The sequence below is a fragment of the Talpa europaea genome (assembly GCF_964194135.1).
Source record: "Talpa europaea genome assembly, chromosome: 13".
NCBI classification, from domain to species: domain Eukaryota; kingdom Metazoa; phylum Chordata; class Mammalia; order Eulipotyphla; family Talpidae; genus Talpa; species Talpa europaea.
The window spans coordinates 91,089,445-91,116,378 of record NC_140080.1 but is presented as its reverse complement, the minus strand read 5'-3'; the positions used below and the strand labels follow the sequence as shown (position 1 = coordinate 91,116,378).

Genomic DNA, 26,934 nt, shown 5'->3' with positions numbered 1-26,934 from the left:
GAAGAGCTGGGGGGATGCCCTTCTTCATCTCCCCAGGAGATCCCATGGCTCAGGCGCCTTCATTTATTGAGCACCTCACATTTTGTTACCAGGTGTATCTGTCATCAGATGCTGCCTCCTCCAAACCAGCGGGGAGGCTCGCACAGGGAGCAGGCCCGTCCGTCCACCCTCTCTGCCTCCGTGGCCCCCGAAAGCACACTCGGCTGTTCTCCTTTGACCCACATGCACTTTCACCCCAAGTTCCCAGAGGGCAAAGCCTGTCCTTCACCTCCAAAGCACCTCACATGTAGTGTGCGCTCAGAGTGGCTTAGTGACGACACGCAGAAGCCAGCCCCAGCCTTGCCGCGCCAGCCGCAGGAGCGAGCAAACGAGGTGTCTGGACAGGAGCCTTGCTGGACCCGGGGGGTGCTCCTGGCACCCGGGGTTGCTGAGGGGGCCCGCTATGGACTCCTCGAGTGACTGCCGCCTCTGCTGACCACACTCAGGGCAGCAAGCGCCGACGGCCGGGAAGCGAGCGAGGGGTCACATGGCGGGCTAGGCCCGTCCCCCCCGAAGCCAGTCGGCACAGGCTCTGGACAACCCGTGGACCCACTCTGCTAGTGCTGGCGCAGCCAACCATGTCCCGTTCTTCCCTGTTTACATAAAGCTGTATTCATCTGTTCAGGCGAGGGAGGGCCCCCGACAACTGGAAATAAACGTGGCTCTGGAAGTTCTTCTAGGGATCTCCTCTCTGCGGTCTCTGTCCGCCCCCACCCGGATGCCCCTTACCTGAGAAGGAGAAACAGGAAGGCCAAGAGCTGTGATTTATATTGTCAGCCATAAGGCTGACTGCAGGAGCCCATTCAGTGTAGATTATTAACCTGCTGGTTACTTTTCCAAGTCTGAGATACCTGGTAACCCCAACCTTGCACTCATTCGCCCTAAACCCAAGTTGGCCGTGATCGTTGCAATATACATCTGGCTGCTGAGATGAAAGCATTTGTTGTCTTGTAAATTTTATATTTATTATAACAAAAATTATGACATGTTCATTTGTGCATTCTGCTTTAATATAACTCCTGCATGGAAATGGCCTAACCGGGCGCTACACAATCATGCTGATTGTGGCAGCAGTAAGGAACACAATTAAAAAGTGTCTGCGAAAGTCAAGGTCTGGGACAGGAGGGGAGGGCAGAGGTTCAGAGGCCCTTGGGGTGCAGGTTCCTTTCTGATGACCTGAGACCCACTTACTGACACAGAAGCAAACCTCGGCTGCTGAGTCGCACACGAGTGGCTGCCGGTGGGGGCGAGGCGGGCTCCTCGGAGGGGGTGGAAGTCAGTTATTTGCTGTGTCCTTACGCTACAAACTACAAAACATTGGAAGCATCACTCTACGACACTGAGCTATTTACAATAGAAATTTCTCAATCAACTGTTCTCTCAGAGAAAATTAGTGAATCCCAGTGACTTAAGTCACCTGACAGAGTAAAGCAACTCCTAGGAGTTAGTCTCCATATGCTACAAATGTCTATCATTTTCAAGACAAAAAAAAAAAAAGGCCTTTCCCTCCCCCCCAAGAAATACAGAATTACAATATTATTAAATCATTCCGCACTGGCCACCTGCCCTGCCTTCCAAACAAACAACAAAAAGCCATTTTAAAAAATATTACATTATCATTAACTGTTTCTCTGTAATATATTAAACATTTTGCTCTTTGTCTTTACACATTTGATATGTTAGGGGAAGAAGTTAACAAATTTAAACCGTATCGGTGAAGCATCACTAGAAGAAAAGTGGTAATTATTAAAAAAGAACCGACCGAGGACGACCCTCGGGGGGCTGCGGGCCGGGCGGCCGTCGGGGGGAGGCGGGGGCCCGGGCGCGGGCCGGGGGGCCGGGGGGCCGCGGTCAGAGCGGGGTGTCGCAGGGCTCGGGGGGCGGCGGGTCCGCGGGGCGCGGGCGCGGCGGCTGCGGGGCGGGCGGCGCGGGCGGCGGCTGCTGGTGCCTCATGAGCTCCTTCACCTCCTCCTCCAGCTCGGGCGGGATGATGAACTGGTCGTCGGGGTCCGGCTGGGCCGGGGCGGCGAAGTAGCCCCCGGGCCGGCGCAGGGGCGCGTCCGCGGCCACCTCGATCACGTTGTGGCTCCTCTCCGGGGGCGCGACCGAGCCGTTGGCCCGGCGGCGCCCGACGGTGCCCGCCGCGGCGGGGTCCGGCCTCCGGGGCGGCGCCGGCTCGTCCTCGGCCGCGCTGCTGGCGACGCCCTCGTCGCTGGCCTCGGCGGGCGCCGGCGGCGGCGGCGGCCTCTCGCGCTCCCGGGCGCGGCCGCAGTGGATGTCCACGGCCACCTCCACGCGGCTGCCGTTGCTGAAGACGCCCTCGATGGGCTCCTCGTCGTCGCTGTCCAGGCCGTTGTCGGAGAAGGCGCTGGAGAAGGTGGCGCTGGACAGCTGGCGCTGGAAGGAGCGCGACAGGCACACGGGGTGCAGCATGCAGCGCGCCTCGCCGGGGAAGGCGGGGCTGCTCTCGCCCGGGGCGCCCGAGGGCGGCTCGTCCGAGGCCGTGGAGCCCACCTCGCTGCTCATCTCGGAGGTGGACAGCTCGCTGCTGATCTCGGAGGCCATGCCGCTGCTGGAGGAGGGCACGCCCAGCCCGTCCGAGGGCCGGTCCTTGATCACCATGCTCACGGACGGCGGGAAGAGGCCGGGGCTGGGCGGCGGGCCGGCCCCGCCGGCGCCCGGCTCGCAGCAGCAGAAGCTGTCCTCGGGCACGCTGAGCTGCACCACCACCGCGCTGATGCTGTCGTGGCAGCCGTAGCTCTGCGCCAGCGTGCACAGCTTCTTGGCGGCCGCCAGCGCGTCGGGCACGTTGCGCACCGCGCCCACGGCCTCCTCGACGGACAGGCTGTCCCACAGGCCCTTGCTGCCCAGGATGAAGAACTCATCCTGGGGCGTCAGGGGCACCGACTGCACGTGCGGGCGAGGCACCACGCTGGGGTGGAGGAAGGTGTAGCCCAGGATGCGCGTGGACTCCGTGACTCCGTTCACCTTGCCGTCCTGCAGGAAGAGAGGTTTCCGCAGAGACGTTAGCGCGGGCGCTGAGGCCTCCCGGCCTCCTGCCGGCAGCTGGGGGGGGGTGTGTGTGTGTGTGGAGCAGGCACCGCAGGGCCCACCGGGGAAGCCCGCCTGGCCCGAGGAGGGAGGGCCAGTGCCCACCGGTCCGGACACCCAGGGCAGTAGGCTGGGCGGGTCAGAAGCAGGAGGGACAAGAGCACAAAGCTGAAGTGAGTTATTCCCTGTGTCAGGAAGTGCCGGCCCTGGGAAAGCGAATGCCACTCCCCTGCCACACCAGCCAGGCTGGCCCGGCTCTGGACGCCTGGGACAGGAAGGCCCGTGGCCAGGTCACGTGTCTCTGACAGCACAGCAGCCCCAGGCACAGCGTCCACCCGTCCAAGTGAGGGGCAGACACTGCTCAAGTGTTAAGACGGCAGAAGATAGCTGAGGGGGAAACCTGGTGTGACTGGCGGGTGAGGGAGGAGAGGCTACGTCCCCACCACGTCCTCGGGGCCACCTGCCTGGTGGCAGATGACGGTGACAGGCGCTTTAATTCACTGGGGTTCAAGGCACGGTCAGAGCATCAGGCCCTTTGTCAGTAAAAAGACCTTCCTCTGAAGTTAGAGGTCTTTACTCGCTGAGGTTCCCAGGTCCTCAACAAGCCTCTACCTGGGCCCGTGTTGAACGCCTTTTCCCGAGAACACGCCACTGTGACAGATGCACTTTCAGTGTGTACCTGGGGCGAGGCAGGTGGGCTGCTTCACCATCGTCCTCTGAGTGTTTCTTCCAGGGAACATCCACTTCCTTCCCAGCCCTACCACCCTCCTGTATTCGGGATTTTGCAAGGTGTTTGCCTGGTGTGTCTCCCCAACTCCGCCACGGCCGCGCTACACTCGCGAGCAGCCCGCGCTCTCAGGAGTGACGGTACCAGAATGGGGCTGGAGCAAACTTTCCCAGAGTCTTGAGTCAACCTGCTCTTCCCCAAATTGTGGAATTTGGCCAAAATTTCCCTTGTTGTTCTGCCTAATCCTGTAGGACTCTCTTACTCAGAAGGGACAGTTCCCTGCCTGTGAGTCTGGGGGGCACGCCCTGGGCAGCGAAGACACCAGAGGGCTGAGCATTCAGCAACGTAGACAAGAGTGAGGAGCAGGAGGGGTGCCGGGGAGGGGAAAGGCAGGGTTCAGGGGCAGGCGTGGGGCAGGGACGGGAACCCCGCCTCACGGGATGGGCAGCGTTTCATTCTCTACTTCCCGTCCCACCTCAGGCTGACTTTGCTCCCTCACCGGGTCTACCAGCCACCGCATCCTCTGTTCCTAGGACATCCGGGGAGCTGGAATCATCGCCCGGGCACACAGGGCAGGGCCTGCGTCTTTGTGTTCTTCCCATGGCCCTATCAGCTCACCTGGAGTCACAGTCTCTCCCCCTCCCCAGCCTACACCTGAGCCACACGCGTTTCTGTGGGTTTATCCACAGTAAGAGACTGGACACCAGCTGCGGCCAGATGGGTGTCTGCAGGGAGCACGTCTGTGCCCCACGTCACTTCTCAGACAACAGCAGGCAGATAAGATTGTGTGGAGAGCCAGTGACTGGAGGGGGCTCCTGCAGCCGCTGCTGGAAGCTGCGCTGTGGTGAGTCTGCCATCATGTCAACCCACCCCAGGCTTTCTCAGTGGTGGGGGTGGCCTGCACACTGCAGGGTGTTAGCAGTACCCCACCGCATGCCTGAAGCACTCTGCTCTGGCTGTAAGTAAAATGTCTCCAGGCGTGGCCATATGCCCTGTCAGGACTCACCCCTGGTGGGAAACCATTCATTGCCTCACTCAGGTGGAACCGAGGGAAGAGCACAATAAACTGGTTACCCCTGCACTGATTCCCTGGCCCCGAGGCAGGACAGGTACCTTACCATTCCCTCCTTGCAGGCTTCGGGAGCTTTAAAGGGCACAGCCTGCAAGCAGCAGAGCAGGACATGACCCCCCACAGTGTGGGTGCAGGGGCGCAGCCCTCATGCCCAACTGGTAAGGATCAGATGGAGGCCCCTGGCACAGCCCTGACTCAGGGTGGCCGCGGAGGCATGGTTTGCTGCTCTGCACACAGCCACGTCTCCAGAAACATGAGACAGGAGCTTCTCTGTGACACCTTGCCCCGGCCCACCCCCGTCCTGAGGAAAACTGTTCTCTCTCACCTCAGTGATAATGGCCTTGTGCCGTTTAATTCTCTTCAGTTCCTCCTCACAGCTCATGACGTACGACCTGGACAGAGGCATCGGCTTCCCGTTCCGACACAGAACTGTCTGGCACTTGCCCACGTTAGCAGAGGTCAAGGTGAAGGAGCCTCCCAGGTCCACAGGGTCATGCTTGATGTGACAAAGGACAGCGGCACCTCCAAGTTTCTGCCCAGCTGTCCCAAGTTTCCTGGAATTCAGAGACAGGGGGTCAGCACAACGGCACCATGCATCAGTTTTGTGAGGTCAACAAGCTGTACGAGCAGAGGGGGCTGGGAGCAAACACTGAATCCAGGCCTCAACTGGGTCTCTTTCCCTGCAGCCGGCAGAGGAAGGGCAGCGTCTGACACACACGCCTCACAGAGGGGGTTTGCGCTCGACGGGGCAGAGTGTCTCTTCACCACCACACACCCAGGAGCTGCTATGGAGTGAGGGTGCCTCGTCTTGTGGCGACGCTGTGTCCTCACACCCGTCGGCACAGCAGAGACAGCAGAGACCGCAGGGCAATGGCCACTGCTTTCCCCTCCATCCGCTCCCAGGAGAAGGAAACTGAAGGGACCGCTTTAGCAGGGGCAGGCCAGAAGACACCAAACCCCTGACTCACACTCTTCAAGTTACCCGCCCAACCTCCGCCCTCTATGAGGATGTTGGCTTGTGAGTGTTGGGCCCTTCATGTTCCGATGGGTAATGACTTTCTGGACCAGTATTAGAGTCTATTCCAGAATATTCTCAGAAAGGACATTCTAATAACCAAGCTTGAAAGAGCTGTGACCTGGTCTTCAATTCGTGACCCGCACACTTGAAACACAGAGCACCTGTGAGCTCCCGCAATGAACAGGAGCTGAGGATGTCTGCCACCAGCCCAAGGGGAGGCAGCTGCTTCCAGGCCTCTCCGGACCCTGAATGGTGCTGCTGCCAGAAGCCTGAGACAGACAGGTGTCTCTGTGCACAGGTGCAGACCCCTAGGTACTGTTCAGCCCATTTCAAAGAGTGGTCCAGATCCCAGAGATTGAAGAGCCTCTAAGCTGAGGGGATGTGGAAGAGGCAGAAGAGCGTAAACAATCCGGTGAAAGTCTGAACTCACAACAGACCTGTGAGGTCCAGCTCTAAAGATACGACTCTCCTGGCACTGACTCCGGCTCCGGCAAGTTGTCCGGATGGCAGCATGTCTCAAATGGCGCTCAGTGCACCCTGGGGTCCCACCTTCAGTAACAGCTGTGTGATCCCCGGACCCCACATTTTCTCACCAGAAGGCAAGCACTCAAAGAAAGGTAAGAGGACACACAGCAGGGGCTCCACGCCTCACCTCTGCATGACGATGAAGGTGTTGACCATGTATTCCTCCTCGTTTTTCGTTTTCTGCAGCTCTTCTGCCAAGATGTCGCTCATGGTGCACTGGAGGAGGTAGGGCACCTCCACGTTCCGGTCCCCGTCGAACACGCCGTACAGGGCCTCCCGGTTGTCGCAGAAGTTGTTCACCGACAGGGCAGCCACGCACAGCCTGCAGAGCAGCGCCACCGTTACCCGTGTCCACGGCCCCCAGCCCACGCCCACCCCGGCGCTCTTCTTCAGATTCCCCGACTCAGTGCTTCACAGCTCGGAGAGGCTGAGAGCAGGGAAACTAGCCCCAGCTCCTCTGCACCAGCTGCCTTCTGCAAGCAAGGCCTGGCGACGCACATGGCGCACCCCACGTGGTTTCTCTCACCCTTCTCAGGACTTCATCATAAAAGATACGACAGTGATCTATCTCTCCACACCCACTGACCAAACATTAAGGAGAACTTGCACATCAAGCAAAGATGAATAATTACAATGACAAAAATATAAGAAACACAAAGAGTATATAAGAACATGCAGCACCTCTAAAACTGACCAAAAAGCTGGAAGAGTGAAGGAAACAACAATGCTTAGGAAGCGGACGCTGAGGAGGGCAGGTCAGCTGCACCCGCCGCCCGCCCTGCTGCCTGGAGAGAACTTGGGGCTGCAGCACAGAGAGGAGAAGTTGGGGTTGAGCCGGGCTCACAGGCAGGGGAGCAGGAGGAGGGAGGCGCTGAGAGCTCCGGGGGCCTGTGGAGTCTCCCACTTCAACCCTTGAAAAGGACCAAACTTTGCAAGAAACGTCAACAGAGTCCCAGGAACTACCCCAATGAGACACACCCTCAGGGGAGCCCGGGACCAGCGTCAGAGCCAGAGCTGGAGTCAGTGCTGCCTTCTGTCCCAGAGAGAAGCCGCCAGCATGGCAGCCACCAGCCCCCCGCCCCCCGCCCCGCGAGGGCTATCTAGTTAGAGGCCCCAGCCCTGGACGGCCATTAGGGCTGCCTCGGGAGGTCCTACACCATTCGGCTTAGTGGGCCTGCGGTGGGAGATTTTTTTTTTTTAGAAAGCTCCTTACCTGAGTGAGTCTAACGTGCACCCAGGTGAATATTAATGGTGGCCACTGGCGGAGCTCCTCCACTTTCTCCCCTCCCCTCCTCTCAGCACTTGGAGTTCTCATACCTTACTTTTCTAGTATGATCAGCAGCTCTTCACAAAATGCAAGCAAGCCTGAAGAGTCTGATGACAATTCTCAAGAAAATCAACATTTGCATTTAAGATAAGGAAGGTTGGGGGGGAAATGGAAAAAGAAGACGTTCAGGTGGAGAGTGCTGGCGGCAAGACACAGCTGACATTACCGGGAACAGACATCAGACCCCTGCCAAGCTAATTCAGAATATAAAAGGAGTTTCATGGAACCACTGACTAGTCAATGACGTGAGTGATCTCCAACGCCACAATCAAGTCTCCTTCTCTTTACCACCATCCCTGTTCTGCTTGGTAAACAGGCTTCAGACAAAGATAAAGGGGCTTTTGAAAGGAGCAGAGATGCATTTCAATACTTATGCCTTCTCCAAACACTGGAGCCTCACACAGATATAATGTGTCAGTTACACTGTATCCTAGCAACAGCCTCACAAAGACAGAGTATGAGATGCCAAGCAGGGCCCTCGCTTGATGTTGGAATACGTGGTGGCCTCCCTTTGGGAAAGTGCCCACATGAACGCCCCACGAGGAAGGGGTGTGCTAGCACTGAAGAGGGGAGGCGGGCAGGAGGCGGCGCTCGCTGTAGGCTTTTACCCACTTACTTGTTTTTCACCCCTGAAGCTTCCGTGTAGCCATGGCTCCAGACGGCCGGGGCTCCCGATGCATCTCCCGCTGAAGGCTGATCGATCTTGAAACATCGGATGTTACTAACAAGAGAAGGAGTGGGGACAGAATTCATTAAATGCAAACATGTGCGAATTGCTACCTGTACGTGAGAAATGGAAACTGCCAAACACTCTGCACATACCATGTCTTCCTGGGTTTAATGTGTCTGAAATACTTATTAGCAACAAGAACTAACTACTCATCATAATGAAAACCAAGGGCATAGGCACAGGCTGCGAAATTAGTTTTTATCAGCATTCTGGGGTGGTTATTAGCAACTTTCACACACGCTGTGCTAGACGGTGCTCTCTCCTGGGGATGAAAAGGGCAGCTCTCACCCTTGGTTGAGGAAAGGACACCGAAGTATTAAGCTGGGTGTATTCCTACAACACCAACACCCGGATTTAAAAAGAGTGAAACAAAAGCCACAATTATATTGTGTTAGGAGGACCTGAGAGACTTCAGCAGTGTCCATCCCCAAATCCACAGTTTCTTTCTACCCACATCATCACTTCAAATATTTCACAAATATTAAGAACTTGCCAACCTCTGAAGCTTCCAATTCTTTTCTCATTTGTACAGCCACTCATGCTTAGACTAATATGACCAAATTACAAAGTAAATGAGTATTTTAATAAGTCACAGATTAACTACATATTTAATCTGGGAGACAAGTTCTTATCTCAGCTCCCATATGCCATAATTGAACCAGTGGGATCCAAAACAGAAATAATAAAAGTGTAACCTTCCAAATGGGGTTTATTAAAAACCAGCCTACCAAAAAGCATTCAGTACCCCCAAACAGGCAGCCAAACAGATGTGAAGTAGGTTTTTTAAGAGGCTGGCTACCACATGGTAAAAAAAGTCCTACTGATTTGTAAATTGACCTAGTTCCTCTCCCCTTTTATTTAAACAAGAGAAGAAGCTTATGTATCATCTTTTAACACTGAAAAAATACCTTCGTTGTGACCCCAAGAACATAAATTATTTCTTTATAAATATTGACTATCTACCTTAAGACCCATTTAACTTTAAGAAGTAGATGAAAATGTCAATAGTATTCACTTTGATTCTAGAAATAGCTGCTGGAAATTTCACTGAAATTAAAACATATTCAGTTTAAAAAAGATTCCATTCTGAATTTCCAGAAAATGTTTCCTTTTCCCTTTATCCTAAAAACTGAAAAACATATAAATCATACTTGGTGCCAACAGAAATCCCAAAATCGAATTAACACCTCATTTACAGCAGGGCTATATATTCCCTTTTAAAAGTTTCCAGTTGTACTAGTCAAGGGAGGGGGGATTAAAAAGATACCAGCCATAATATGCTCTGCTTCTGACATGGCACCAAAATGCATTCACGTAGGGCAGTGGGTTTCTCTAGGCGCATCTTAAGACTCTTACTACCTCTCTGCTATCTTTCTGAATTCCAAAGAAAAACCTAAAGACATTTATATTTTCAACAGACCATAGAGCCTTCAAAGAAACAATTCCATTTTGTAGCCTGATTATTAAAGAAAAATAATCTTTAAATTCCCTATAATCCTTTCTAGTGAAGCAGCAATTTCTCATTCTCTAGCTAGCTGAATGCAGTGGCTGAGCAGCTGCTGTAGTGACCTGAATGTTGACTCTGGTACATCTCTAAATGAGTCCGGGAGCTGGAGCTCAGTCACACGGAAGAGGCCCTGTGCACTTACCCTGGCATACGTGGGGCACATGGGCCAACCCTCCACAAGCCCAAGCAGTACATTAGAGGTGGAAACCTGCCCAAATTACTAAGAAGCCACAACCTTCTATATATTAAACAGAAGGCAACATTTCTACCTAAAAGAATTATGATTTCATTGTTTCTAATTTTTTAAAAAATGGGCGTGCACGCATGTGTTTCTCTGCAACAGCTCACGCTCCAGGGACCAAAACCCATTGCAAAGAATGTACCGAAGAGATTTTCTCTCGTGCTATGAAGTAGTATGGTCATTCTTCATATTTTGTTTTACTTCTTTTGTTTAGTTGCATGGTGACTATTTCCCCGGGTCACTTTATACTCGTCCTAAATATAATTAGAAGCATCTTGATGACTATTTCTGTGCCCAAGATGAACAGCAGGCTTCAGATTTCAGATTAAATTTTTGCCATAGAAAATGTTGGTCTTAGTATATAAATATTTTAAAAAGCTTGACATGCACGGCCAAGACAAGTTATACCAATGCAGGGCTAAAACAAGTTATACCAATTTATAGTTCTCCAGCAACACCAATTTTAGAGGAGGAAAAGATAACATTTAAGTATTTTATTTAGTATTTCCTTGATATACTAATATGGATGGGCATGATCTTTTCATGTAAAAATCTGTTCTTTTGTTAAATGTTACTATGTTCTATTTTTCTTCTGCTTGAGTACTTTTCTTACTGACTTGTAAGAACATTTTCTATTAAGAGGATATTGCTTTTATTTTTCACATTTCTTGCCAAAGTGTCTTCTTCGTTTGTCATTTGCCTATTTTATTTTTGGTAGCCCCTAGAATCGGCATTTATAACTTTTATGTATTAAAAAGTGTTTTTTATATAACTATACGCGTTATAAATATCAAAACTAAGCTACATAGACTGATTTCTCTTCTTGTGGTGCTCCCCTCCCCTTTCTTGGATGAAAAAGCCCTTTTCTGGCTTGTGACTATATTCATATGCTTTCTGCTTACTTTTTTTTTTTTTTAAGATTTATTTATTTATTTATACAAGCACTGGGTACAGTCAGAAGCGCGGGAGGGTGAGAGAATTCATCAGAGTCAGAAGGGAGAACAGAGCAGGCAGAATGACAAAGTACACTGCTGAGGGGAGCAGCGGGCGGCAGGAGAGGTCTGCGCGCCATGTGGGACCCTCCTCTGGTGGCCGGGCAGCTGCTGGGGATCGAACAGGCACTGCAGAGGCTGCGGGCAGCTTCACAACCCAGCGCTCAACCGCTGCGCCACAGGGGAGGCCCTCTGCTTACTTTTAAACCTTATTTCATCTTATTGATTTAACTCTTTAATTCAGGTGCGAGATAAGAATTCACCTTTCATTTTTCTCCAAATAGCAGTTTCCACTTATTAACCAATTTTGATATAATTACCAATTATATCATGTGTTATGTCATACTTGTATAAATACTCAAAAATTACCTGTATAAAGCTGAAATATATCTTGTTAGTGATGCACTTAGTCCCGAAAAGAACCTTAGAAAGTATGTCGGCCATTCTTCTCATTTTAGAGAGAAGATGGAGGTCTGGGCAGAGAGACTTGGGCTGTGGCATCAATTACCGACAAATAGTCAAGATCCCTGTGGCTTCGCTGGGACACTCTACTTAGGGAGTACTTGTCAATTATATGTAGAAATCAATGTACTCATTAAGTACTTAGAATGTCAAAAAAAATAGGCTGTAAATGGCTAATTCCATCTAGAAATCACCTTAAGGCTTTTCAAATTTTGGGTTGCACTAAAGTGCATTAGTGCATCTAGGATGGCATTAAAAGATCACTAAGACCACACTTGCTTTCAAATTTCTACTTTTTCAATATTTCCTAATGACCAAAGCTGATTCCCAGCAATGGCTATCACAACAGTGTCTCAGTATATGTTGCATCCACAATGACTAATGTGTGCCAATGTCCAAGACTGTTACTTAAAGTGACACTGCAAAAAAAGCTTAAAAATTCCAAAAAATTTAAAGAAAAAAATAATGACTACTCATAAACCTACTACCCAGAGAATGGCACTACTGACATTGTTTTACATCCCTTCTGGCCTTTTCTAGGTGTGCACATGCACGCAGTACCGAACGCACACAAATTTGTTTTGCAAAAAGTGGGACTATGCTATGCAAATTACTTGTACACTCGCTTTCTGCTTTCTACTTAACATTCTATACAGGTCTTTTGAGTTAGTAACATAACTACATCATCATTTAAAAAGGTAATTATGCTCACTGTGGAGCATAATTTATTCAAGTGTATTGACAGACATTTAGAGTTCTGTGATGATTCTCATAAAGATGTCTTTTCTAATGAAGTGACCTTTAATGTTTTACTTAGTGAAACTCAATCTGTAATTTTCTTTTTTTTTAAATTTTTATATTCCCCATACAGTTGCAACCCCGATTTTGACCCCAATCCCTCCTCCCCCACCCCACCAAGAGTGTCTCTGGTTCATAGTTGTTTGTTGATTTTGATTTTTTTCATAAGAACAGCTACTACACTTGATCTTAGCCAAAAGGCCGAGAAACGATCAATCTGTAATTTTCTATTGACATCAGTAACGACACTATCAGTGAACTTTTTCTGAAACTTGGACAGAACTTCACAGGATCTAACTACTCTACACTCCCAGTTTTGTTTAAACAATCTAGATTTTAGTTCCATATTGTTACTTATTCCCACAATATGCCCGTCTTTCAAATTCCTTTCGTAACACCTGCATGAGGCATCACCCAAGCAAGATGTGAAGTTTTATCTTGCGTGTTCTCTCCATTTCCTCATTGTTTGTAATTCTCATTCTCTTTTTGTCTAGATACTTCCTCAAAGATGTTCCAAAGGACATGAGTCTCCAATTATTTGCAATATTTTTGCCCTCCATTTTAGTGAACTGCAGACTCGCAAATCACTTCACTTGAAATGTGTGCAGACACCGCTCATGAAGGCAACAGATCCTCCTGTGCTGTCAAATGTTTTTATTATGTTGTCTCATCGCCAGTGGATACTGAGTTGCTTCACTTTAAAACACTTACTTCAGCAGTTCCAGGGTTTTGTGATCGAGGGCTAGTCGGGGGTTTCCAGTCAGATCTAGTTCTTGAAGTTTCGGAGGCAGGTTTTCTGGTAAAGTGACTTCGCTTAGCTCATTACAGCTCAGGTCCACGCACTGAAGGAATAGCAGAAACAGGAGAAATGGTCTGAGGAGACGGGTCAGGTGGTTCTGCAGGCAAGTCAGTCTGACCATCCACTACACTATACTGGCCAAATGCAGGAATCTACACTTGTCTGCTTCTCCACCATAAACATTTAAAACAGACTTTGCTAAATGCAATTAAATTTTTACTTTGAATAACATACAAACTCCATATGACGTAGTCTCCCCATCTTTATCTGTTTATCTCTGTATTAAAAAAATAAGTATTAATTGACAAATCCTCTGGGTAACAGTTTTTCATAGAGCTCACAAAACCTCTGGACCCATCATGGCCCTGAAGGCTATACTTGTAAGATCAAAATGGAACTTTGAAAGGCTTTCTTAAAACAAAAACCAAGAAACACACAAAATGTGTAACAGGCAGGGAACGTATACTCACAAAGGAGAAGACACTTCAAAAGAAGTTAGATAAGAAATTGGTAAAAGACAAAACAGCTGAGCCTGAACTCATCTGAGCAAGAGGACTGAGTCAAATACAGATCCTGCTCTCCTGGGATTCTACCTCTACTCGCCTCATCTCACTTGGAAAATCACCCAGTGATAAGAACCAACTGTGTGTGTAGTCTGTGAATGGGGATAATACTTCCTCTCTCACAAAACCAACATGAGGCTTCAATGAGGGTAACCCCACTGAGGCACTGGCCTGCTGTTTCCCCAGAAGAGATGCAGGGGAGAAGGCTCACCATGCCTGAGGGGGAACAAGAATAACTGGCATTTTTTTCTGAAAAAGAAAATGTATAACCTGTAATTTGACAGACGGGGGTAGAAAACATTCAATTATCTGGTGTGAGCTGGCATCTTATGATTTTTAAAAATGCCTAAAGAGTCTATTAAAAATCTTAAGATGGTTTGAAAGGCAAATTGTCCATGAACTTGTCTTAAAAAGTGGACACAACTATCTTTAGTGAGAAAAAATATTTAAAAACATAAGCCTATTATGGGCCTCCCCTGGTGGCACAGCGGTTGAGCGCTGGCTGGGTTGCGAGGCTGCCCGCAGCCTCTGCAGCGCCAGTTCGATCCCCGGCCACTGGGTGAGGGTCCCACAAAAAAACAAAAAAACCCCAAAAAAAAACATAAGCCTATTATGGATTGAGAGTGGGGGGTAGAAGTTGGAAATGAAAAGCAAAATTTCTGGAGGAATATATTCTCCAACTGACTTCAAACAAATACAGTGTTTCCATATGAACTGTTTTATATCCTTGCTCCCACACTGTAGCAATGATATAAAACTCTACTGCAGTTTTACAGAAGTAAATTTTACATTTTTCTTATGAAAGCACTGCAAAGACATTACAGAAAGTTTGACTAATAGAAAATTTACCACCCTAGTAGTGTGCTAGCATTCTGGGCTTTTTTTTTTTTTTTTTTCTGATAGCCTTAATATGAACATCAAAAATCCTTTAAAAATCATAAATGTAGGTATAATTGTTACGTTACTCAATCATTAATCTCTCTGCTGTAAGCACGTTCCATGTCTTCATTCTCACCATCACTTTCAAGAGTTCAAACCAGTCTGCGTAGAAGTGTAGTAAGTAGAAATACAATATTACTGATCTGAACCTAATAATGGGGAATTGGGCATCTCCTTTTTGTTTTGTTTTCACAGTTATAAACTGGCTGCATGAATACTCAACTTGGTTTTAATGACAAACTGTGATAATCCTGGTTAACAATGGGCAATTCTTTCAGCACAGTCTGTATCTATCAGCACAGATAAGACAACAATGGTGTACACACAATGGGCTGGACAGTGATGAAACATGAGCTGAAGGGCCAGGTGTGGGTCCCTTAGAATGCAAGTGGTTGGCAGGCACCAACCCAGGGGTAAAAGCACACATTGGGAGCAAGATTAGTCTAGAACACTACTGAGTTTACAAACTTCTCAAAAATCCAGCAGATATAAAATTGCTCATTCTTTAAATTATCAAACTATAAAATGAGCTCATGAGGGTATTTATTTGAAAAGCGAATGCAGGCAATGGTAACGCAGATCCTCTCAGGCATGGGGCTTGCCGGCTACTCCCCGCCAGGCGCGTGTGGTCACCAAGTTCTCTTCCTTTTAGTTCCGTTATCCTGGTTTCTGGCCACATCATGTTTTCCCTGGAGCAGCACCACTGAGTCCTAACTTTGCTTTCAGTCTCGCTTCCCTCCGACGCTCTGCCCCCAAAGCTGTCGGGGTGATTCCCTGGGCGGTTATTCCAGCCCATTGCTCCCCACTGCCTTCAACCTTCACTGAATTCCTCAGTAAGTCAAATAAAGTCCTTTCGGCACTTACTTCCTCAATCACTCTATTCAGCTATGTCAAATTACTTCTAGTTCCTGTATTTGTCATGTTCTCCTTTGTAGTCTTTGCACATGCTATTCTCTGTAAATGAAACTCAACAAACTTTCCTCGCCTTTCTCCTGCTAAAATTTGTCATATTCTTTTAAGACTCGATACCCATTCTACTCTAATTTCCATTTCAATTAAATGTCTTTTTATAAGTATCTGCTTATTTATTTCTCCCACTAGACATGACCTCCCAGACAGCAGACACTGTTTCCTCGCAGCCTGTATCCTAACTGCAGTGCATTGAAAAGAAGATACTCGTCGACACATGATTTCCTCGAAAGGTTAACAAGTAAACAAGCGATTGCTGGTACTTGATAGACAATTAACTTTGAATGGGAAAATGAATCTTATAACAAAGTCCATCAGCAATTACATCTGCAAGATACACATGCATAGGTTACATTCATTCTAAAGTAGCAATGCGATACAATTCTGATACATTTTAATGTGACTGTGTATTTCTGCATGAGAAGACAATTATTTTCTTAAATGGCAGAGAAACAGACAAACTACCTTTTACACTTTTACACACTGCAGGAGGCTTGTTCCTAAAAATCCTGGGACACTGGTACATGGTGCCAATCATGGTGTTGACAAAGGGAGAGTGCTTGGCCTCATGCACTATTTCCTATTCTATTAATAGTTCTTAATTTTGGTTAACTGTTGAGGCTCTCAACATACTCTTGTTAATGGAATTAACCATAACAGAAAACTTGAAGGTGAGAGTGGTGAATAGAAAGTGCCAATATACTGTTAGTTTATGGATGTATCTCTGTTTAATGCACTAAAAGCTTCTTGAAAACACACTGTTGAACAGAATATCAAAAGCTACCTTTCCTTCTTTCATGCCTATTCTAAGATTACTTTGTTATACTACAAAATTATGGTAAGGCATACCTGCAACAGGAAAAAAGTGAGTTAATGTATTGTTCAGAAGGAACCCATGATTTAGAGGAAAATTACTACTAGTACATGCAGATCGAAAAATCATGTATCAGGGAAAAAGGAATACAATCTGATGTATGGTTTAATTATCACAAAAGCTCAAATATCTTTATAATGATGTTTTCCTCACTAAACATTACAAAGAAATAGGCTTATCAATTTTCCTAGCAGTGTGTTACACATCATCTGCCAAATAGCTGCCTGCCCAGGCTTGAAACGGCAGCTTAATCTACGGGATCGAAGAGATTCTATGGCAGTGTGCTTCTCCCTTCTCCACACCATAGCCAGCTCATCTCTGCTCCTGAGCTGCCAAAGGCTGGCAGTTCCCCAAGGGGCCCTGAACCACCTTTCCAGTCCCTCACCTTCACAAGGTTAAAAACTGCTGAGGCACAACACGCGTCCTCCCTGACCAGGCTCAGTCATTTTCGAATTTGAATTCGTAAGAAACAAACCCAGGTTTTCATTCAAAATAACACTTATTAAAGCACATGCAAAGTGGCAGAAAACAAGCTAGATATCCGGACTCTCCAGAGATGACAGGCATGGCCTTGTCCTTAAAAGAGTCCAAGGTGAGAGGGGGAAAATATACAACACACCCCAAGGGCTATGATGGAGGGAGCCAAGAGCAAGGGGCAGCAGCTGAGACCTCAGGGAGGACTTTCCCGGAGCGGATTTTGTGATGTTAATGAAGCGGATGAGAACAGAAGGGCCTTGAGGAAGGGCTGCGAGCATGCACACCAGGCAGGAGACAGACCAGCTCGTGGTGTGCCAGGAGAGGTTGCAGAGGTTGATGGGCTGAGATGCTGGGCCTGAGAGTGAGGATGAGGCTGTGGAGGCAGACATGGCTGCAGCATGTGTCGCAGTCTAGGACTACCTCCCTGTTTTACAGTGACGTGAGAATTAGAACATTCTAGCTCAATTAAAATAAATTTACACATGTGAATTATTTCTCATTCTATAACTTTCAGTCAAATTCTCATATAGCACTGGAACTACTTAAGACACTTAAACTACTTACATACTGTTCCTGGTAATGTGAAAGACTAAGTGGTCATTACGTGGGATGGGTCATGCAACTTCGGAAATCTATTAACTGAGGGAACAGGTCTAAACCTACCTTTTACCTTAATCACAGGCCCTGAAGCCAAAGTTGAATTTCTACTGAATTTCTGTATAAAATCATCTTTGTGTTATACTTAGTCAGAAATCTCTCTCTCTCTCTCTCTCTCAACCTTTCAGAGAGTTGCAGAACAAAACCTTTAATTTGTATAAAGCCTTCCTTTTAACTTTACATATACATGCTCTCTGATTTTTTTCAACTTAAGTTCAGATTTAGGAAATTATACGGACAATAATTTGATAAAAATGACAATCAGGGTAAAACTTTTTAAAAATCCTCCTTCCACCAAATATTATTCTCTTCCTGCAAACAGTGAATGGCTGTAAACACTGAAACGTACAAAATTTGACTTTAAGAAAGCACATCCTATATAACCGCAGCAATTTCTTTATATCACCACCTCTTAAAATTTGGTCATGTGTGCCCCTGTGGGTGCTCGGTGGTACCTCAAAGTTACTCAGTGTCTGCTCCACACTTCTGGGCACTTTAGTTGTATTTAAAGATTTATGGAGGGAGGAAGAGCCTTAACTTTTACTTTACAACTAAGAGAAATGGTAAAAAGCAAAGCACAAAATTAGTCTGTAATTTTAGATGGAAAAGGAGACTTCAAAGAAATTTACAGGTGATTCTGTGTTGTACCCCAGGTTTCTGGTGTGTGAGCTCACGTCCCATAGAGGAGCTTTATGACCACCCCACAGCCTATTTCTTTGAGGACTTGCAGTTACACGAGCTCCAGGAGCTTCTTTTTTCAAAGAGATACTTTTAATCTGCTTGAGCTCAGAGAGGACCAGTTGCTTATTTGTATGTATACATAACTACTGTGAAAAATGCACACAGTATTTTGGAGAAAAGGGTATGGCTCTGAGTTAAAAAGATCTGCTGAAATAATTTTTTAAATGAGAGTTAAAAAACACAATAGTCTGAATTAACTTATATCAATTTTGAAAGAGAGAATTTGTTATCCTAGCATCCTGCTGGCCTATTCCTAGTGAGGCAGGGAGCAAAGTGGCTAAAAATGGCTACTTTCTAGCAGCCACTACTTCCTTCCTCTTGCAATGAACCCTGTTCCAAGCAGGAAGAGATTCCAGATTCTTCATCTACAGAAAGTGTCCTTGGTGACCATTACCCCAACTCCTGGCTCATAATGGTGACTGCTTCTGGTTTCTGGACATTCATTCCCAAAGAACAAATCCCTTTTCTTTCATCCATTCTGATCCAGTATATTCTTTGTGTATTTATGACCAAGCTGGTTCTCTCTCTCACCTCTCTTTGGAAACAGTAACAGAGCTTGATTCTGAGAGATGGTCAGCTTCAACAGCGTGGCACATTACAGATACTCCACACTCCACTTCCCAGCAAAAGTAACACAGATCCTAGAGAAGATTTCACTCACTTCATGCAAATATCAATAGTTTACTAAGGCACAGCACAAACATGAAAATAATCTTACGAAGAAAATTTAAGGCATTTTAAAAGATGCAGTTCACCCAGTTAATTAGAATCAAGACACCACAGGAACATAGAAAGTTTGACAAAGAAGTTGCTGACATGGTATTTAAATTACAAATTTCATTCACTATGTGTCAACACACTCATTTCATCTGTTTAAACACAACTCAAAAAAGAGTTAGAATAAGTCACTAATTGGAAATTGCTCAGTTTAAGGATGGGGTTTTTGTCGCAAATCTCCCACATCAGCGAAGCGAGCCTTGGGGTCTGGCAGGAGGGCACGAGGGAGTGAACTGAGTGCCGTATCCACGCCACGAGCTGCCCCTTCGATCATCAAGTCTGGTTTACGTGGTGACTCTGGGACCATGTTGTCCTCTCCAGTGGACCAGAGCTGATCTCTGTCTAGAGGAAAGTCTGTCTGTTTCAGAATCAGAACAGAACAGGACCTGTGCCAGGACTACAAGAGCGTGGTAGGGGCTTAGAAGATCATTGAAAGTGCTAACCAAGGTGAAGGTCTGTAATACTAAGGGACTGTGTATAGGCTTTGGTACACTTGGGCTTGCCAGAAAATATGGAAGGCACACTTTTTTATACAAACAATTTGTATGACCTTCCCACCCAACTACGGAAACTGATGCCTGACAATGGCTTGAAGAGATATCACTGAGTGTAACAAAAAGAAAAAAAAAAAACAACAGAAAAACCAAACCTAAATTTTATCTGTGATTAGATGGTAGATACAGTCTCTGCTTCAGGGCGCAAGAATAATGGCTTAATTTTTCAAGTTTAAATAATTTCTGTGTATCTATTTTAGTTGGGAGACTTATTTACCCTTTTGATTTTTTAGTAAAGGAAAGGCAGTCAATTTAATAACACCCTGTGGAAAATTCACATGATTGCGAATTCTAAAGAAACACAGAGCAGGCCAGGAATATTTATCCTGTTAGGAGCCTGGGGTGTCAAGATAGAGGGGGAGACCTCACCTGATAGACAAGAAGAGGGTGACCTCATCCTTATTCTGAGAGTAAAAATCAGATTCTTATATAGAGAAGACATGTTCACTGATAAACCCACAACTGGATAAGGCCTCCCTCTCCCCCACTCTATTTTTTCAGGCACCTCTCCTCCATTAGCGAGGGCACAGGACTTAAAGGACAGAAACTTCTCCTAGGCGCCAGGGCCTTTTCTGATCTCACCTGAGAACAATCCGCATTTTTAAGTAATGTGTTTAGCCTCTTAAATAATAACTGGTTTTAAAGCTTTGGCAACAAAACTGTGAATAAACACTTTCCTTTAATTTCTTAAAAGAAAAGACTGCTTGGAGAAAACTACCTACTTAAATACAACATGATCTCTTCATCTTTAAATTATGTTATCTGCCAAGTTTTTACAGATGCAACGATCTTAATATCTTCTACAAAAATACTTTATAATTACTCACTTTATTTTCAGAGGCAATATGATATAACCTACAGTTATTAACTCAGTAAAATTTTCATATGGGCTGGGGTATTTCTTTTTTTTTAAAAGATTTATTTTTATTATTTATTTATGTATACAAGAACTGGGGAAAAGGCCAGAGGTATGGGTGGTGAGAGGATTCACTAGAGACAGAGTGGGGAACAGAACAGGCAGATTGACTGAAATACACTGCTGAGGGGGGTACCTGGCAAGGCAGGAGAGGTCTGCTGCGCCATGTGGGTAGCTCCCTGGCTGGGGATCGAACTCATGCTGAAGTGGCTGCGGATAGTGTCACAGGTTGTATCTTAACCCCGTGCACCACAAGGGAGGCCCTAGGCTGGAGTATTTCAACTTAGGAAAACATTTCTTTTACATTAAAAACATGCTTTAGGGCTCAGTTTGCAGTGAAGGCTTTCATAGGCCTATTTATCATCTGAGATACTATTTTTATCAGTAATTTTCTTTTAGATGGTTTAAATATGTGTGTAAATACTTAAACTACAACTTAAAATATTGTCATGTGAAAGAACACTAAAATATCAATTAGCGTTCTAAAACATATTAACTACTACTTTTGTTACAGAGTGTAATCTCCATAAAAAGAGAGGTTCCATGTTCCCTGCCCCACTTAATGACTGGTGGAGCTACAGGGAGGAGAAGCAGGATACTTGGAAGACTTGGAGGCGGCACATGGAGCAGAGAGAGACATGTGAAGAAGTCCTGGTTTGCTTTTCAGCTTTGTAATTGCACCAGGGACTAGAGAGACATGGAAGGAGACTTGTTAAGTTGAGACACGTAGAGACTCTTGGAAGAAAACATGGGTGAGGAACCCATGGGAAGGTTGGCATTGGCAGCTGCTGAATTTTGATTTTGCTCCCTTCACCCCAGACCTACCTGGCCCCTTCTGCCCTTTTCTTATCATTCCCGACCAGAAGGTGCCTTAACTTGTGGTAAGCTCTTGGGCCTCAGTGGCCTCAATATGAGCAACCCTATTTGGCTGGGCATTTACCCATGAGGGGATGGGTAACTTTGGGTGTTTTATTGGGAACCCATAATCCTTTCTCTTCTCTCTCTATGCACACTAACCTATTACATTTATTTCACACTAAGAGTTTACTTTGTCTTTATGCAGTGAACAGGAGAACCCATTTAGAGTATGCAAGCTTGGGGGTTTTGGGGTGGCCCTCATTCTGCACACTAACACTTTTAAAATAACACTATCTGTCCAAAGCTGCAAAATCGATACTTTGTACATAAAACATACTTGATATTGCTCATCCCTACCCAAAACACCCAACAACAAAATCTCTAGCTATAGACTCTAGGAATCGAAGTCAGGAGAGGATTCATTTTCACAGAGCAAGAGTCATATTTTGCCAAGTTTGGTCAAAATCTGGAATGTTTTAATGTCTATATCTGCATTTTAAAACAATACTTAAAAAACCCTTAGTCTACAATTGAAAGTTATATGGCATTAAAAGGAACAAAAGACAGACCAGCAAACGTGAGATGGATCTGGAGATCCCCCAGTGCTGGTATGCACGTGCCGGGTGAGGGGGGCAGCTCTGCAGTCCCCATGGAAGATAATGGCACGCAGCCCGCATGCGGGACGGCGGCAGCGGGCCTGGGAAAGCCCGGCCATCAACACCGCTCCTGGGCTGGAGGCAAAGAGGCATTTACTGAGCTAATAGATTTCCTGCACTTTGCTGATCGTCAGCCAAATAGTTGCTCCACATAATCAACACCACAGCCGCACTGTATAGAGAACCTGTATTAATTATAACTGACATTGATAGAGTTCGTACTATGTGCCGCTCCTATTTCAAATGTTTTACATGTATTATTTCATCTCCTCCTCACAGCAGTACTGTGAAGGAACTACTATTCTTTCCCTCATGTTACAGAGGAGGAACTGGAGCAATTAAGTAACTCTGAGCTGGAAGCCAAATGAGCTGGAATCCACATATGAGTCTTTTCAGAGTCCGGCCTCGTAATCACTGTGAAAAGCACTATAAAGTAAAAGTAAAATATTTCTTCAAGTTTATAATAAACATGCTAAAATGCCACGCCAATGGATGAAAGGCAGAGTGCGCTAAGTGAAATAGTTCATGGCTAAAAGCTAACACGTGCACACACATGCATACACGTACACACCATACAGCGGCTTGTTCGCACCTCAACCATGTAAATGCATAAAAAAGGCTTTGGTGAAAATGTATGCAAGCTATTTAAATTACTTTCAAATGTGTCTAAAATTTCTTAATCTGACACATAAAGCTTATAACAGAAAGGGCCTGAAAAGTGAAGAATGTTTTTTTTGTTTTTTTTTTTTAAGATTTATTTATTTATTTTTATAAGCACTGGGTACAGTCAGAAGCGCGGGAGGGTGAGAGAATTCACCAGAGCCAGAGCGGGGAGCAGAGCAGGCAGAAGGACCGAAGTACACTGCTGAGGGGAGCAGCGGGCGGCAGGAGAGGTCTGCGCGCCATGTGGGACCCTCCTCCGGTGGCCGGGAAGCCGCTGGGGATCGAACCAGCACTGCAGAGGCTGCGGGCAGCCTCACAACCCAGCGCTCAACCACTGCGCCACCAGGGAAACCCAAAAGTGAAGAATGTTTAAGGGGGATTACTTTTGTTCCTTTTTGGATTAAGCAGGCTCTAGGTCTGTAAACACTGAGTTGCAGTAATCAGATATGCTCAAATGCAAGTGAAAAGATACTTGTTCCACAAAGGATCGGTGACTTCTGCACCAAAAACACAGGAATAAAGATTTGTCAGGCGGCTCTCAGTCCAGTGACCTGGTGTTCCCCAACGAGTCTCTCCCATAGGAGTCAGATTCTGCCACCATTTGCTGTCTTCGTCTACACAAATCACTTCATTTTCAGCATCCTAGTTTCCTCACTATCAAAAGGGAATAATAACTGTTCTACCAGTTTCATTAAATTGAAATGAATGTTTGGTGACAGCAATGATGCTCTACCTGTACATGGAATTATCACGGGTGCTGTGCTGGTGGATGCTATTTAATTAGAAGGTTGGGGGAAGAGAGCTGTGCAGCAGCACTATTAACTTCTACAAACTGCTATCACACCTGAATCAGTCCTGGAGTCTCCTATCCAGCCTCGAAACAAGTTGGACAAGTATTGTCAGACAGACGGCAGAGAGTCAGGTGGCTGGTGGCACCTGGCGTCACACAGCTAGCTGGTGACAGAGCACAGAACACAAGTTCCCCACTTTGGGTCCAGTGTTTTCTTTTCACTGATTTTTCCCCTTCTGCTGACTCAACAGCATAGGAAGGTCCAGTGGTTAGGACGCACAGAGGAGGGTCTTTGCTTTGAGGAAATCCAGCAAAGGCACAAACATCCTGAATGGATGACTCAGAAGACAAGTCCCTCTGCTGAGCCAAAGCATAGAGTTTATGGGCTCTAAGCACATACCTTGATTTCTGGGAGCTGCATGACTTCAGGAAAGACCTCGATGCAGTTGGAGTGGGCGATCACGGTATGCATGCGCCTGCAGTTCATGATGGTTGTCGGGATGGCTTTCAGCTTATTCCCGCTGATGTCAATTTCTTCAAGTTCCTCCAGCTTTGCCATTTTACTAAAAATGATAAGATCCATGGGGGGAGAGGGTCAGAAAGTAACCGTAAGACAATTTAAAAAGAAAACAATACGTAATGAGAACCAAAGGGAAATTTACTATGACTCTAAAGATTCTTTAAAGATTTCCTTGTAATAGTCACTTAATAAAGGACAGTTTTTTCACTATTATTTTTAAGTATCGAAGTACTTTAACATCGCCTTTCCTACTATAAAACAAAAACTACTAACTTCACTCTTCAAACTAGTGACAAGAAGAATGAATGTCCTTTTCCTCTTAAAAATGTGTGTGAATTAGGTTATAGTGACAGCAATCACTTTGGTGTATGGGTTAGTCTATACTGCAATGAAATCCTACTCAAACGGTTCAAAAGTTAGTGCCAGACTGTTAACTGATTATGTTATAATCGTGTCAGGAAAAGATATACAAAGAAACCAATGGGTCTGAAAAATGCCTGCAAGGATAGTAATCAGGCCCAAGAATGGAAAGGCTAGAGCAGTCTCTGACCTTCAGCGCAAAACAGTGGTCAGAGAATGATGTGACCACTGCAGCCATTTGCAGTTAACAGCAAAACACCGAAGGATTAGTATTTGCTTCTTTGATGTGTGGGCATACATTCCAAGTCGGAACTTGGTGGGAAGAAAATTGCCAAGGCCATGGAAGTGCAGAGAATCCTTCATGCCGGGCTCCGTGTGTGGATTCACTCAAAACTATACCATTGCCACGGCTCCCAAAACCCAGAAATGAAGATACGAGTGAAGAGAAGACGGAAACATCCAAGAGCTGTTATCTGTACTGTCACATGGCCTCTAAGGTTGCCTGAGCCACTGCTGCTTTTCACATCAGAAGCACAAACACAAATTACATTCTAATTCCCACACACCATATTAGGTTAATTAAAAAAATCTTTAATTTACCTAGCTAAAAAGGAGTAAAAGAAAAATATATTTGCTAAGTAACATCTTATTCCAAAATCATAAGAATATTCTAGTGATCAGGTCATTGAACACAGTCACTTTAGAAAAACTAACACCTTTTTCTTCAGGAGATGCTGTCTGTGGTGCATATAAAACACAATTCTGAACAAGAATCAAAGAGGAAGAAGCTTTACATTATTGGGGAAATAAGCATTTTAGTTTTCACCTTTCCATCTATGAATCTATTTTCAGAAACGTGGTGGAAAACACCACTTTCCTTTACCTTGCTGGAAAGCTCTGAAGTCGGTTATAGGCCATGTGGAGGATCTTTAAATGAGGGTGTCCTGTTAACAAGGGCACACACTTGTCTGTGAGGTTGTTGTTTGTCAAATACAACTCCTGCAAGATGCTGTTCGTCTCTTCAGAAAGCGTGGCTGGAGGGAGGGCTTCCAGTTTGTTTGCGGACGCGTTCAGGAATCTCAGGCTACAATGACAAAATGCAACAAAATCCTGCTGATAAGCCAGAGCGCTCATCCGGAATCCTGAAGAAATCGAGACATTTTCTGATTTCTACCTGGCATGTGGGAAACTGGGTTTAGAAACATGAATTTAAAGATAGGCCCTGGTTTTCGCACTCTCTATGGGAAACACAACGGCTATCTATCTATCTATCTATCTATCTATCTATCTCTCTACCCATCTATCTATATGTGTGTGTTAAATACAAAGAGATAGAAATTAATTTTTATGGAAGCACAATGATGAGAGGAAGTGCTTGAACGAGCTCTTAGAGTAATAACAAAGCAGACCTTGCATCACAATATAACTAAATCACCTGTGACTAATTCTGTTTCAGTATGATATCCAAACCTCCTTTTACTGACATATTCACTAGTGTAGGAAATGATGTGTTCCATATTAAAACAATGGAATATTATATAGCAGTAAAATGAAAGATGATGAACACATGCATGAAATGAGGATAAAACTCACAAAATGAGTGAAAGAAGCCAGGCACAAGAGCATACAGTGCATGGTTCTACAGACTTCAAATTCAGGCAGAGTTCAGAGGTGAGAGGTGAGAGAGGGGCAGTGTCTAGAGAGGGCTTACAATTTTTTAACATGATAGCCCTCTGGCTCTTGATCTGGGTGCTGGTCACACAGTGTATTCACTTTGAGAAAAATCCATCCAGTGCTACACTTAGGATTTCACCCTTTTTTTATATTTACATTATACTTCAATAAAATTTGCATTGAAACAAATAAGACAGATATGCTACCAGTCACTCAGTGACAGTGAATGGAGATAAAACAAAAGAATGTTTTTGTACCTAGGATATCTAAAATTGTCAAAAACAGTGTAATCCTTTCATGATTATTATGAAACACAGTAATTATGCTTCACAATGCAAAATGCAAAACTAGAGAACTGAAATCTCAGTCCTTGCAGGAATCAGGTTCCAAATCACTGGGAAGGGAAGTAGAGGGGAGGGGGAGGGGAGGAGAGGGGTTGGGGAGGGGAGGGGAGGGGAGGGAGCAGAAGGGACGGGCAGCTGGCCAGATGACCCTCCCACTTCACAGTTGGGCCTCTGGTGTGTGTTCCGTGATGAAGCTGCAGTGCCTGGAACATGGAGGTTCTTCACCCAAAGGACACACCTGCTGTAGTTACCAAGGTCCAAGTCACCATGGCACCTGACCTAGATCTCCCTGTAAATGGCCGGCCATTCTCTTG

The 26,934-nt window shown here is 46.1% G+C and overlaps 1 protein-coding gene across 1 annotated transcript in view; it reads right to left on the bottom strand.

Annotated features, from left to right (window-relative positions):
* Positions 1-1,890: 1,890 nt before the first annotated feature.
* PHLPP1 (PH domain and leucine rich repeat protein phosphatase 1) overlaps positions 1,891-26,934 on the bottom strand; it is a gene marked incomplete at both ends in the record, with an annotated part of 193,472 nt that continues 168,428 nt past the window's right edge. The window contains 7 exons of the mRNA XM_084252709.1: positions 1,891-3,036; positions 5,215-5,443; positions 6,560-6,754; positions 8,376-8,480; positions 13,201-13,331; positions 24,123-24,285; positions 25,486-25,686. Coding sequence (XP_084108835.1) covers positions 1,891-3,036; positions 5,215-5,443; positions 6,560-6,754; positions 8,376-8,480; positions 13,201-13,331; positions 24,123-24,285; positions 25,486-25,686 — 2,170 coding nt within the window. The remainder of the gene's footprint in view (positions 3,037-5,214; positions 5,444-6,559; positions 6,755-8,375; positions 8,481-13,200; positions 13,332-24,122; positions 24,286-25,485; positions 25,687-26,934) is intronic.